General features: G+C 36.5%; 1 protein-coding gene across 4 annotated transcripts in view; it reads left to right on the forward strand.

Annotated features, from left to right (window-relative positions):
- The window catches only part of CCDC50 (coiled-coil domain containing 50), a 72,289-nt gene extending 64,256 nt beyond the window's left edge, over positions 1–8,033 (forward strand). For all 4 annotated transcript variants that reach the window (XM_084872586.1, XM_084872588.1, XM_084872587.1 and 1 more), the window contains one exon: positions 1,840–8,033. In XM_084872586.1, the coding sequence (XP_084728712.1) occupies positions 1,840–1,859 (20 nt within the window). In that variant the 3' untranslated portion in view covers positions 1,860–8,033. The remainder of the gene's footprint in view (positions 1–1,839) is intronic.
- Positions 8,034–13,762: the final 5,729 nt, after the last annotated feature.

Here is a 13,762-nt window from a genome sequence, read left to right on the forward strand (position 1 = left end):
GATCACCTCAATAAGTATAATTCCCATATGACACTTTGAAGAATTATTCAAATATTATTGACTATATCTCCTATACTGTACTTTAATCCCTGTGGCTATTTTTTGTAACTGCCAATCTGTACATCTTAATCCTCTTACCTTTTTCACCTAATCTCCCAACCCACCTCCCATCTTGCAGTCATCAATTTGTTCTCTGGCTCTCTGAGTTTGTTTCTACTTTACTTTGTTTTTTAGATTCCACATATAAGTGAAATCATATATTTGTTTTTCTCTGTCAGGTTTGTTTCATTAGCATAATACCCTCTAGGTTCACTCATGCTGTCCCAAATGGTGAGATTTCTTATTGAATTGTATGTATGTACTACAACTTTTCAATCTACTTGTCTATAGATGTACACTTCGGTTGATTTCATATCTTGACTATTGTAAATAATGCTGTAGTGAATATAGGGTTATGTATATCTTTTTGAATTGGTGATTTGGTTAAATACCCCAAAATGGAATTGCTCGATCTGCGGTAGTTAACTTTTAAAGGAACCTCCATGTCATTTTCCATAGAGGCTGCACCAATCTGCATTCCTACCAACAGTGCATGAGGGTTCTCTTTTCTTCCCCTCTTCGCCAACACTTGTTTGATAATTTATTGATGATAGCCATTCTAACAAGTGTATGAGGTGGTATCTCATTGTGGTTTTAAATTGCATTTCTCTTATGATTAGTGATGTTGAACATCTTTTTAGATATCTATTTGCCATCTGTATGACCTCTTTGGAGAAGTGTCTGTTCAGGTCCTCTGCCAATTTTTAAATTGGATTATTTATTTTCATGGTGTTAAGTTGTTTGTCTTTTATGTTATATATTTTGGATGTTAACCCCTTATGAAATGTATTATTGGCAAAGATCTTCTCTTCATTCAGTAGGTTGTCTTTTTTTTGTTGATGGTTACCTTCATTGTGCAAAACCTTTTTACTTTCTATGTAGTCCCAGTTGTTTATTTTTTTTTCTTTTGTTTCTTTTGCTTAAGGACACATATCCAAAAGAAATATTGCTAAGAATGGCATCAAAGAGTTTACTGCCTATGTTTTCTTTTAGGAGTTTTATGGTCTCCAGTCTTATATTTAAGTCGTCAGTCCATTTCGAAGTTACTTTTGTATATGGTATAAGAAAGTGATGTTGTTTCATTCTTTTTCATTTATCTGTCCAATTCTCCCAACACCATGTATTGAAAAGATTGTCTTTACCCCAATATATATTCTTGCCTCTATTGTTATAGAGGAATTGACTATATAGCCACGGATTTATTTCTGGGATCTCTATTCTGTTACATTGATCCATATGTCTGTTTTTATGCAGTGCCATAATGTTTTGATTATTATAGCCCTGCAATATGTTTGATATCTGGTAGTATGCTACCTCTAACTTTGTTCTTTTTCCTCTAATAAGGGTTTATTGCACCTATTTGGGATATTTTGTGGTTCGGTATAAATTTTAGGATTCTTTGATCTAGTTCTCTGAAAAATGCCATTGTTATTTTGATAGGCATTGCATTGAATCTGTAAATTGTTTATTTTATTTTTTTTCCACAAAGCTATGTTTATTGATTGTACAATGGTAAATCACTGAGCAATGAATAAAATACTAAGAATTACATTATAACATTAAGTTAACTGTAAACACTACTTATTTAAGCTACTGTGGTTTTTCATAAGATATTGTTACAGATCAAATATATGCACACTCCCCCCCCCTTGACCTCTCCCCACCTGCCCCCATCCCCTTATTTTCAAAGTTTTTTTTTCTTCTTAATGTTGTTTCTTCTTTTTTTTCTCTCTTCCCCAGGTTTCCATTATAAGCAGTAAAAACCTAGGAATCTGCCTTGAAAACGGACTCACTGTAGCAAATATTACTGGATGATGCAGAATGCACTCCACATTTATTTTTCCTCCTATGTTTGTACTCCTGGGATTTATCCTCAATGTTTTTCTGACCATAAATAATTTTAATGCATTTAAAATATTTTGGTTATTTCTGATCACTTGGGCAGTACAAGAAACTCTAGCTTCTGAATATTGACCACCTTTACACTGCATATACTTCCATGGATATACTATCTAAGAGATCTATAAAATGCCATTTTTTCTTAGGTATGAAATATTGGTATCTAGGGACTACACTTTATTTAGGAATTAGAATTTAGTGAAGATAATGATCAAGGTAAATAAACATTAGTTTGGATGAAATGCAGAACAGAAGAGTGTAAAAACAGTTGCTTTGGGGTTCATTAGTATATGATATATTGAAAGAGCCTTTTGCTTTTTGTACTCTTTAGGAAAAGAAAAAAAAATCACAACCATAAAGTATTTTTAAAAGATCATACTTGGAACAATTGAAATGTGTTACTCTGACTATCAGGACTATGGAGGTTTTGCAGATTCTTATACATACTCTCCAGGGAAAATTGACTTAGATTTCCTCCTCTAACACTTTCTTGCTATTGCTTCATCAATAGGTCAAGACTTCTGAAGCCTCTGGGCATTGCCCATTGATTAGTATTAATTGAAAAAAAATAATTCTATAATATCCTAACTCAGGCCTGTGTAAAGTCCACTAAAAATGAAAACTTTCTATCCCTTTTCTTTTTTTTCACATTCTTTTATATAGCCAAGGCAAGTAGAATTGGGAAGAGGTGTTTATAAACGATGATTTCATTATTCTCTTTGGCCATACATCCAAGTTTTCCTCTTGCTTAAAACACATAGCAATATTTGTTGACAACCTCAAAAATATTTTATGTATTTCTCAATAAATAGATAATTCACCATCAAGTTGAAATTAATAAAGTACTTCTTTATGCATGTATTTAGTTCTACACATCATTAATGATATATAGTCATTTTATCCTTTAAACTCCTCTTTAAGAAATAGTCTTTGTTTAACTGCAAACCTTATGGAAATGCTTGTTTTCCTATACTAGTTAGTTAACACAAATGTCAATCACACACCATCCCTTCCACTTGACTGCCTTTAAGTTTTCACTGTATGAATCTGACTTTTTTGACATTCTAGTACAGTTTTCGTTTAGGAAAGAAATGTGTAGGTGACTTGAAAAAAGTTCATAATCCATTCTTTTCCCATTGGGAAATGCCTTCAGTTTGCCTTATCTTTCCCAATAGACTTTAAAGTCAGGCAATATTCAGGAAGCTATTAAGAGTAGTTTTGAGAGTGATGTGGGTGTTTCATTTTGAGAAGGGTCTTTAGTTTCAGAAAGTGTTTGGATTGTAGGAATTTGGGCAAAAGGTATCTAAGAGTTAACTTTGAGGAGCATGATAAAGAAACAAAACCCTAAGGGAGGTAGTTACTTCAGAGAAACTGGGAAAAGCAAAATAACAGGACTTTGAATGGCCATGATGAAAGGCATGAATAAAAAGCCTTCATTTAGCCAATGGCAAACAAAATGGGGTCCTGGCCTTAAGTCCAATTTCAGTGAGGGTGGTTTCAATATCCAAAGCTTAGGCCTGTTGACTTACATGTTTTTTTGTCTGCCCTGTGATTTTGCTTCATGTTTTTAAAAGTTTTTATGGTAGCTTTAAAGAAAAAAAGCAACAGTGTTTCCTTATTTGATAATTACGCAAATGAACAATATCATTTGACATATTTTTATTTTATAAATGTTTATTTTTATACTCATGCAATGATCATTTTTACTTTTTTAAATTTTGCATTCCTCTTGCTTCTTATGTACTTTATTCAATTTTATTTATTATTATGAAATGCTAACTGGCTATATTTCCTTCAAAACTGTCAGGCCACTTAACACTTTACCAGAATGTTAGTACTTCAACTGTTTTATTGAGTGACCAAAGGTGGTATTTCCTTTGTGACACCCAATTCAACATTGTATTGAAAATTTGATTTTTTTTTAAGGTTTTTAAATGATTAGTATTTTTAGAACATTTTAATTTAACTTAATTTTTATTGTAAAGCACATACTCTTTAAAGCATATCAGAGTAATTCTTCCCCTGTGAATAAGGAGACAGAAATCAAACTCAACCAGCTAAATCCTCTTATTCTCATTCAAATAATGTAATTAGCTTTGAAACTATAAAAGCAACTAACAATGGTATTTTTAATGAACTGCCAAACGTTCTTCACGGTGTTCTCTGCTTTTCACCTTGTCATTTCTATATAAATGTGGAAGCATTTATTTTTTCCTGTCCCTACTGCTGGAACACACACAGTTTTAATTTTTAGGCCCACAATGTATTATGCTTTAATGTTGTGATGTAAACAAATGATTCTGGCCTTGGGAAATCTTTCTGTTTCTATACCTCTGTTCTCTGGAGGCCAGGCTCCATTAGCACCAGCATTGCTGACTGAGCACAATGTGTTAAGGAGCCTTATTCTGGACAGATAACAGCCCTTTCTCCCAACCTAACTTGTTGTAAGTCATTGCCTAATGGCAAAGTGAGATACGGTCAGCTTAAATGGTCTGAGTTGAAAAAAATTTTTGATTCTAGTGGCAAACCATCGTCAGCCATATTATTTATTAGGAGACAAGACAGAACTACACTCACTTTAAGAGAACACTGAGATTTTTAGAAAGGCACTTTGCATACCACTGAGTTACTGTTTCTCAAATGTCTTTACAATAACCAGCAATGAATAGTGTAATGAACGGCAAGAAAGACTGTATGGCTTTTGATCATAGAAACACGGGAATTAGAAGAGAAAGATAATGGATAGTTGCTCTCAGGAGGAAAACCTTCTCAGAATGGCAGTGGTCACTTGGATCTAGATCAACATATTCCAGAATGGGTGATATTTGGCCTTCTGTTCAATAGAACTTACAAAGAAAATTATGAACTGGACCCATTTTCCCTTTTCTTCTCTACTGTGGCCTGAAGCCAAACTTGGATGATGAATATGCATTGCTGACTTTAACCATATTTTTTCCTCAGTATCAGGACTTTCTGGTGTAAAAATAACTTTTAACTGATAATTATTTTTCTTTAATACTGTCAAATATTCTTTAAATTTGTCTTGTGCCAACTTGTTCTTTGGGAACACCTGTTATAATATGGTGCATTCAGTTTACACATAAGTGGTTAACATTTTAGAGCCTTGATTTTTAACGAGTGTTGCCTTTGTATAAAAATTACTTTGGGGAATATCAAGATTATTTATTTATTCAGTGGAAATGTCCTTAAAAGGTAACTGTGGTGATTGGCTGTAAGATCTTCAGCCAAATAAAGGAACCCTGAGTAATCAGCTTTTGGAGGGACTGAGAACAGAATAGAACTTGCATTCAAAGGCTTCTTTCTCTTTTGGGAAAATAGCAGTTGTGAGGGGAATAGTCATGTGGGAGGCGAACACTGACCAGGTAGACTCCCCTGTACATAGTGTGCAATATTCTGATAGCATTGGCTTTTTAGAAACAGTCATAAAAAAATAAAAACCTGTTCTTTTAGCAAAAAGGAAAAAACAGATTTTTAAAATACTTTGTTCATTACTTACTGCTCTTAGTTAGAGAAGTGACTAGATAAATGGTCCCATTTTCTCCTCACATCTGGTGGTGCCTGTAAGTCTTAAAGCCATAACTGCTTATCTTCCTATTGATAGAATCCTGTTTTCCCTTTAGCCCATAATAGGTAATATGGGCAGGGAGAAGCCAACTGGAGACTGTCCCGAAAAAGCTGCATGGGGCACAGAGTCATCCAAATTCCTGGTAGAAGAACCTTTGCTCCCTGATCATTACAGGGAAGGGTCAAGGCTGTTGTTGCACTTGCCATTTAACTGTTGTTGGAAATGTTGAAATGCGATTGTGGAGAAGTCAAGAAGGAAGAGGTAAACTGGGACAATCTCACTTCTACAGTCACTTTTCTGATAAGACCTGCACTTTTTGTCAGCAATGTCTGAGGAGCAGTATTGCCTTAAATTAATATGATTCTAATCGAGGTCAGAGTATTGTACTTCTTAGTATATAAATGACTGTCAATTCTCCATTGAGAGATAAAATTCACAGGTGATCCCCAAACACCCTTGCCATGAGGAGCTTTGGACCTCCTTCCACTGAGCTACGGGTAACCTATACACTGACAGGTAGATACATCATTTCATTTCAGGTTGCCTCTCTGTCTGTGGATGAGCAGAAGAGGGAGGAGAAAAGTTCCTGGCCAGATCTTTCAGGTTATCACTTCCTGAATAATTGGCAGTTGATGTCTTTTCCCATTATGACTATGTAGAAGGTATTTCTAAAGGTTCTATTATGCATTAAAATCAACTCATTATTGTTTTATAAGAATTTCATCAACACTTTTATGTATTGAAATGCATACTGTTAACAACAAAAAGAGAAAACTGAACAAAATAGAGACCTTTACGAGAAATGGGAGATTGATTGGTGTGAAGAATCTTCTGGTTTATTACTTTTAACAGAAAATTTACCAGAAAGACTTCTGCTATCATAGGGAAGACACCAGAGTTTTTTTTTAAAGATTATTTCTGATACCACAAACACACATAATCATCTAAATAATCATGTTGGTTTGTGGAAATACCTAGTCCTAAAAACCATTCTTTCCCTTAAAAATTTGTGAAAACTGCCTAGAAACACATTGCATAGGGAGCCAACATTATGCTGGTTTTAGCATTTCCGATAAGGACAAAATTAATTGTATAGCTCAGTGCCCCATTACTTATTGCTGAGGTTCATGTGTAAAGAATAGAAGAATTGAAAGATAATTTGAGTGACATTTCCTTCACAAAAGAGGAAGGATTAAGAACAGCGAAGAAGTTGAGAATATCCTGTTACTCATCATATGCTCGGGATATGATTTTGTTGCACTGAATTTCAGAACATCATTGCTAAAATAGCTTCTAGCTGTTAAATTTAGTAAGAGGGTTTTTGATGTCAAGATATTTTTAGAATTTTTGGTTGAATTAGTCTCTGAAGTCCCTGCAGGTTATAACTTCAACTCAACTCTTGCTATAAACCGAAAGTCCAATGCCCTTCCTCAAAAATAGCTGTATTTTTCACCTGCCTCTTCAGGGCAACCCAATATTTATTTCATGAAGTATTGTGAATAAGGATGAGGTATAGTGGGAAGATAGCATATAAAAGTGATGATTCAAAATGAGAATTCTCTGGAATGGTGTTTTCCTTATGAAGAATCCATCCCAGCACAATATTATATTTTGAAAGGTGCTGAATTATAAAGTACAGGAGAGCTCATATAAATCAAGTTGCTCAGGAAATGTGAGGTGGTGCTGTCCTTTGTCTTACGATTTGGAAGAATGCTCTTTTGAGAGAGAGCCTGCCCAGTACCAAGGCATCTTCATATTCATTGGTAAGAAACCTTTTGACATTTGCAATGTAAATATGTTTAAACTCGTGACTTTGTCCCAAGTGCTGGTCAGTTTGTATCCAAGCCCCAGAGGGAACGGTCAGCTTTAAAAATTGTTGTTCCATGGAGCTGAAGGGAACCTTGAGGAAAGACAGTTGCCTGAGGCCACCTCAAACCACATGCCTATCTAGAGATTCAGTAAAACTGTGAGGGACTCTTCTGTGAATGCCTTAAAGGTGACTGATGTTGGGAACTGGTGGGTATGTGTTTACCCGTCTGAACTAGGCTGATGGAAACATGCTATTTTAATTCACCTTCACACAGCACAAGTCGTTCCTGTTCATGACCTCATCAAGGAAAACGAGAAACATGGTGCTGGTGACTTCCATGTGTTTTGGGAGGTTGAGGTGGGAATGTCATTTTGGACTCTCCAGTGCTCAAGCCTCCCTTAAATGCCACTTACATGTCTACATTAACTCATCTATGCAAGCTTGTATTTTTTATGGTTTGTTTTTGACACCTGTGTCCCATCTGATTCTTTAAACATAAGGATTAACATCAATATTATGAATAATTTTTAAGCCAAAGTATTGTATAAGTAAGTCTGTGTGCTTGTTTTCCTGGATGGTCTGAAGCAAATACCATTATTGTCCTTTTCTCTGAATAAAATCATCCATTTGTTAAGTCAACGGTCTCTGCCTCATGTTTTTATTGCCTTCAAGGACTTAGGAAGTTTGGGGATTATTATTTCTTTCCTTTCTAATATATCTTTAATTGTGGTAAAAGGTTATCTTACTCCAGAGCCACTCACTTTCTATAACCACCTATAGATGTACAGTACATTGTAATTCTTAGCAAATACACCCAAGTCTAAAATTGGTTAGAAAAGTGCCTTTGTTTTGTGTGGTAGTGGCTTAGCTGATGTATTTGGGGTAGAGGGGGGCGGACCAAATATGTGGATGTTCATACAATAATCCAAACAACCGAGGACACAACACCTTACTCTGCCCCACACATGACATTCATGGATTTTAAAAATAGATATTAACAACAACTACCATTTAATATTGCCTTATAAGGATTGTTTATTTATATGGCTTGAGACAATAACCATGATGTGGAAGCTGATTCTGCAGAAATTTAGCAGGTTACTTAAAAATAAGATACTATTTTCAGTGACCATTAAACTGATTTTTAAAGCGGTCACTCATTAGTTCCAAATCCTCCAGGCTTCTCTTCTCTGGCCAATGTTACAGGGAATGTAACTGATATCTATGATACGTCTATGCCATACATCACGGCCAGCTGCCCCAAGAAACACCGTGTTGTGCAAGGGTTATTTTATGTAGTTAAAAGTTTGTGTGTTAACGTCAGCCTTTAGTTTCTAAAGAATTACTAGGTGAAAGTTACCAATGATAATAGTTGACACATCTAGAAGCCAATTAAAAATTAAATATGTAATTAAGGTAGCTCCCTTGAATCTGTGGGAGGAAGTGCCTAATATGATTCGATGGATATTTTGAGTACCACTGAGTTGTAAGTGTGGAAAGGTAGCACCCTAGAAAGCCTCTCCGTAAAAAAGGCAGCCAGGAGAGCATTAGACACTGAGCTACACTTTGGAAATTTGGAGAAATCTTTAAGCACACTTTGGTCTACCACTTGCAAGTCATAGTATAGGGTTTTGAAGACAATTCCACCCCATTCCAAGGGCAGAAAAAACTCTTGTTTTAAATATTTCTATGATATAAACTAAAGACCACCTCATTCCTTGTGCTATAGGAGTTTGCTTGAATTGAGGATGTCTGGGTTTTGCTATAAACTTGCATCAGGACCTTGGGACACCAGTTAGCCTCTAACCTGGGTTCTTTTACTTGAACACATCCTGCAGGGAGAGCTGGCGGTCCCTAACTCCAGCTCTAACGTTCAAGGACAGTGGTCGGCAAACTCACTAGTCAACAGAGCCAAATATCAACAGTACAACAATTGAAATTTCTTTTGAGAGCCAGATTTTTTAAACCTAAACTATATAGGTAGGTACATTGTTATTTATTAGGATGCGTGGTATTTTGTGGAAGAGTCATACTTAAGGGGCCAAAGAACCGCATGTGGCTCACGAGCCATACTGTTCTAGGATTCTTGCTCCCAAGGGCTACTAGGTTTTTTAGATGCTCTGGAAAGAGAACAGCCTCAGACACTCCTGGGGCCTAGAAAGTCTCAAAGACTTTCTAGTCATTTCTTTGTAAGACTAGAGATCCGGTGCATGAAATTTGTGCACGGGGCCGGGGGGCGGGTGTCCCTCAGCCCAGCTTGCACCCTCTCCAATCTGAGATCCCTCTCAGAATCCAGGACTGCTGCCTGCCTTCCTGATTTCACTTTGCTGTCATCCTCTCAACTCCACTAGGTGGCCCTCTGAGAGCTCATGAAAATGGAAGGCACTGTGACTATTACATTGTTGGTCCATGTCAAACCTGTGGAAAGGCATTCTTTACCCAAAGTCTGGGAGTGCGGTTATTTCCCTAATCACAGCCCCTTCATTCTGCTTCCACAGGCTGGCGGCCACCTCTGGCCAAGCTCTCTCAGGGCACCTCTAATGCCCCTCATAGGCTGGAATGGGGCATGGGCACTTCCTATCCTCTCCCTTGCTGAGTGAGGGCGGGGGCTGTTCTTGGTACTTAACACATCAACAACTGTCTCAATGCAATTTAAAAATACATCTTTACTTTCCCAGTTTTTTTATGTCTTTAACATACTTGAGGATTTTAGGAGTTACCCAGCCATTTTTAGCATCTACTTTGACATTTATGCATAATACTCGATAACTTTAGAATTTAGCATCCATGGCATGTTGTAAAGTGGAAATACAATGCAAGTCAGATATTAATTTTAAGTATTTTAGTAATCATATTATAAAAGTGATGAGGTAAAATTAATTTTCATAAGATATTTTATTAACCCAGTGAATCCAAAATAGGATTAACAAGTAATGAGTATAATAATTAATAATTATTATTTTTAATGTATTATGTTAAAATTTTATAAACTGCAAATTGATTGATAAATATGCAATGGTGTGTTTTAACCTTCACCAAACTGTCAAACCATATTTTTTACTTGTACCCACATTTTGCCAGCAGAGGGAGCGCTAAGCTGGCGAAACAGCATAAACCTTGAAGTTCTCAGCATCTTGGCACCCTTTCAACTGGATTGGCTGAGTGTAAAAACCAATGCAAAATAACACTTTATGAAAGTATTATATGTTAATTATAAAAATGTTAAAATATTGATAAATAGAATCTAATGTATCGCCAATACACCCACTGAAAGACAGTTTAGTACCAGATTCTTTTCTGGGCATAGGATTTAATTCCTTGTAATTATAGTCATATTAAGGGGAGTTAGAGTTTGGGAATATTTGAGCATGTTTAAAAGCTGATGGGTATAATCAATTATAGTGAAGAACTTGCACTGCTATTAGAGAGAGAAATGGAACTATGGAACTGCTGATAGAATAAAACATGATAAAGTGAGGAGCAGATACATTTAGTCATACACATTATCTATGTATAATATAGACCTCTATATAAGGGTTTGACCTTGTAGATTATGTATGATATGACAGCAGGAGTAAAAGGAGTGCAGGTGACATAGATTTGGTGGTAGGAACTGGATGGAGTTTCTTTCTTTGAGCTTTCTTCCTTTCTTTATATTATGTGTGGTAGAAGGGTATTCCCTGTGCTGAGGATGAGAGGGTAAAGTTGGAAGTTTGAGAAGTGTGAAATAAGAAGCAAAGTCATATTTTACAATAGAAAAGTGAGATTTAGAAACTTGTGAAGAATGGTGACAGTTTGATGGCTGGGGGAAATGATGGAGGGGACAATGAGGAACTGCTGAGCACTGTAGATCGAGAGAGCAGCTGTGATTGGATTCTATACATTTATGGCGGCATCAATCTTCATGGCTGCGTGGGTTTTGGCAGCTGCATCACAACCCATATGTGGAATCAGAAGATATAAATGGTGGTAAGGGATCCATTGTTGAGGTTTCGATGGACACGGGTTGTAGAGTCAAAGGTCGAAAAGACAGAGGTTGAGGTGGGGCACCATAAAAATCTTAGGGTGAGGATGAAGGGCAGAAAAGTGACTTTCCAGGAGAACAGGGAATAGTTCTCACAGATATCACAGTGATCAGAGTGTAGGGGGCAGGAAAGGAGGGTATGAGGGTAAAGGGTGAACCATTTTGATCAGAAAGAGGATAGTTTATATATGGAAAAGAACATATGAAATATTGGAGTGTAAAGAGAGATGACTGTAATTTGGGGTCAAGGACATTGATCCCAAGTTAGTCTAAATTGTCATTTGCATAGGCATTGAATCCCAGAATGTAAAAGAAGGCATTGCCATAAAGGCTTACTAATAATAGCAAGAAAACAGTTCTGGGAAGAACAGCAATTTCATGATGCTGATCTCCAAGATAATCCTTGGGTAACCAGTAAATTGTGTCAATTTCTAGGCATAGGACTTGGCAATGAAACAAAGGATGTGAGAGAAAAATGAGAATACATTCAAGAAAATAAATGTGAACTGCTTTTAGGCCATGCACCATGGGACTTAAGAGCATCAGAGAGATTTTGGTTAAAATATATTTTTTACTCTCTTGCTAGCTGTGTTGTTTGGGAAAATTACATATCAACTCTGAAACTTAGTTTCCCCATCTATTAAATGGGGATAATAATATAATCTACTTTAAAATCTTACAGAAACTTTTTCAATATTTATTATTCAACAAGTGATATTTGCCAGAATCTAAGGAAATCAGTCAAACCAGAACACATTCCAACGGGAAGGATGCTCCAAGTTTATCATATAGTCAGCAAAGCAAACAGTGAAAGAAGCCAAGAGATGTTCAGGATCATATGTGGCAGGATTATCAAGATCCCTAACTCCCCGTCAGAATCTAGAGTATCAGCTTCTTGCTTTCTGTTAGACTAGGTGACCGAACTTGTCTTAGTGTGGACATTCTTTACTAAAGAAACTTTACTTACCTTTTCTTTGAATATTTTCCAGGGCAGGAAAATCACTACTGCTCATGAAAACTGCTCAATTTCTTTTTATTCTTTTCTTGTCTTTTGACAGCTGTGAGTATTTTTCTTTATGCAGCATAAATCTTTTTTTCCTTGCTTTCCAATCACTTGACCTCCTTGTGTCCTCCAGCAGTCCTATTTTCTCTTCCACTGACAGCTCTTCAGACATTTGAAGACAGTGACTGTGTCTCCCCGGACGATCCTCTTCTCTGGCATTGATATCCCTGGGTTGTCAGTGTCCTTTAGTGACACAGCCCAGGGTCTTTGCACTCAGATTGCCATTTTGCCTGTTTTTGTCTGTCTCTGTCCCTGTTGGCTCCTCACCTCCAGACGTGACCTGAATTCCACAAAACTGAATAGGGCTTTTCCCAACCCTATGTTTGGGACATTTCATGCAGTTAAAGCCAACATTGATCTTTCATTGGGCTTTCCATCTGTTTTCCATGTACTGCTCTCATGGACTTCCCTAGAAGTACAGATGTGTTTTGCATAAAAAAAAAGGGGGGGGGGGTGGCAGGACTTGCTCTTTTTCTAGGTTACACTTCATTTGATAGATTTGCCTATTCTACTTTTCATGACCTTTTTTCTGGATTCTAATTCTGAAAAATTGGATTTATGTGTAGACGTGAAGAACACTGGCTAAGGCTTTGGTGATTGGCAGCTGCTTCATTTAGAACCATAGAAAAAAATCCTTCCCAGTTAACTGCCCTGAGCCTTCTCCTGGGTGGGGAGGGGGCTGTATAAGGGCTCCAGCTTTTCCCTAGAGATGAGGAGTTGGAGACAAAGGGCTTCCATACTCCAGAGTCTGTATTGTCCTTGGCCCATGATAACATTTTTCTCATCAGAAGCCATAAGTATTATTCCTTTTTAGAAGAGCTATTTTCACCTTCCAAATTATACTCTTCCCACCACTTTGAATGTAAGTGTTTTGTTTGTTTTCCAGTTTACAAGATAGATGTGTGAGTAAGTGGATTTTTTAATTTGCTTACTTGGAAAAGTAACATTTCTCAATCTGATATATCAAATTGGAGACTATTAGCCTCTAACTTATTTATATACAGTAAATAATTTGAGTGAACAATACATGCTTCATTCTGTAAGGAAGGAACACGTTTTTCTCTATCCTCGTATGGTCCCTGGCTGGGTCTGAACACTAATGTGACAAAGACAGATTTAACAGGAGAAAAAAAGGCATGCAAATGTTATTACATTTTTATATGTACATGGGAGCCTTCATAGAAGAATAAAGACCAGAAGAAATGACCAAAGCAGGAAGCGTTTATATGCATTTTAGACAAAGGAACTATACATTTGTGGAAAAATGAACAAGACAGAGGA

This window comes from Pipistrellus hanaki (genome assembly GCF_964339955.1).
Source record: "Pipistrellus hanaki genome assembly, chromosome: 2".
NCBI classification, from domain to species: Eukaryota; Metazoa; Chordata; class Mammalia; order Chiroptera; family Vespertilionidae; genus Pipistrellus; species Pipistrellus hanaki.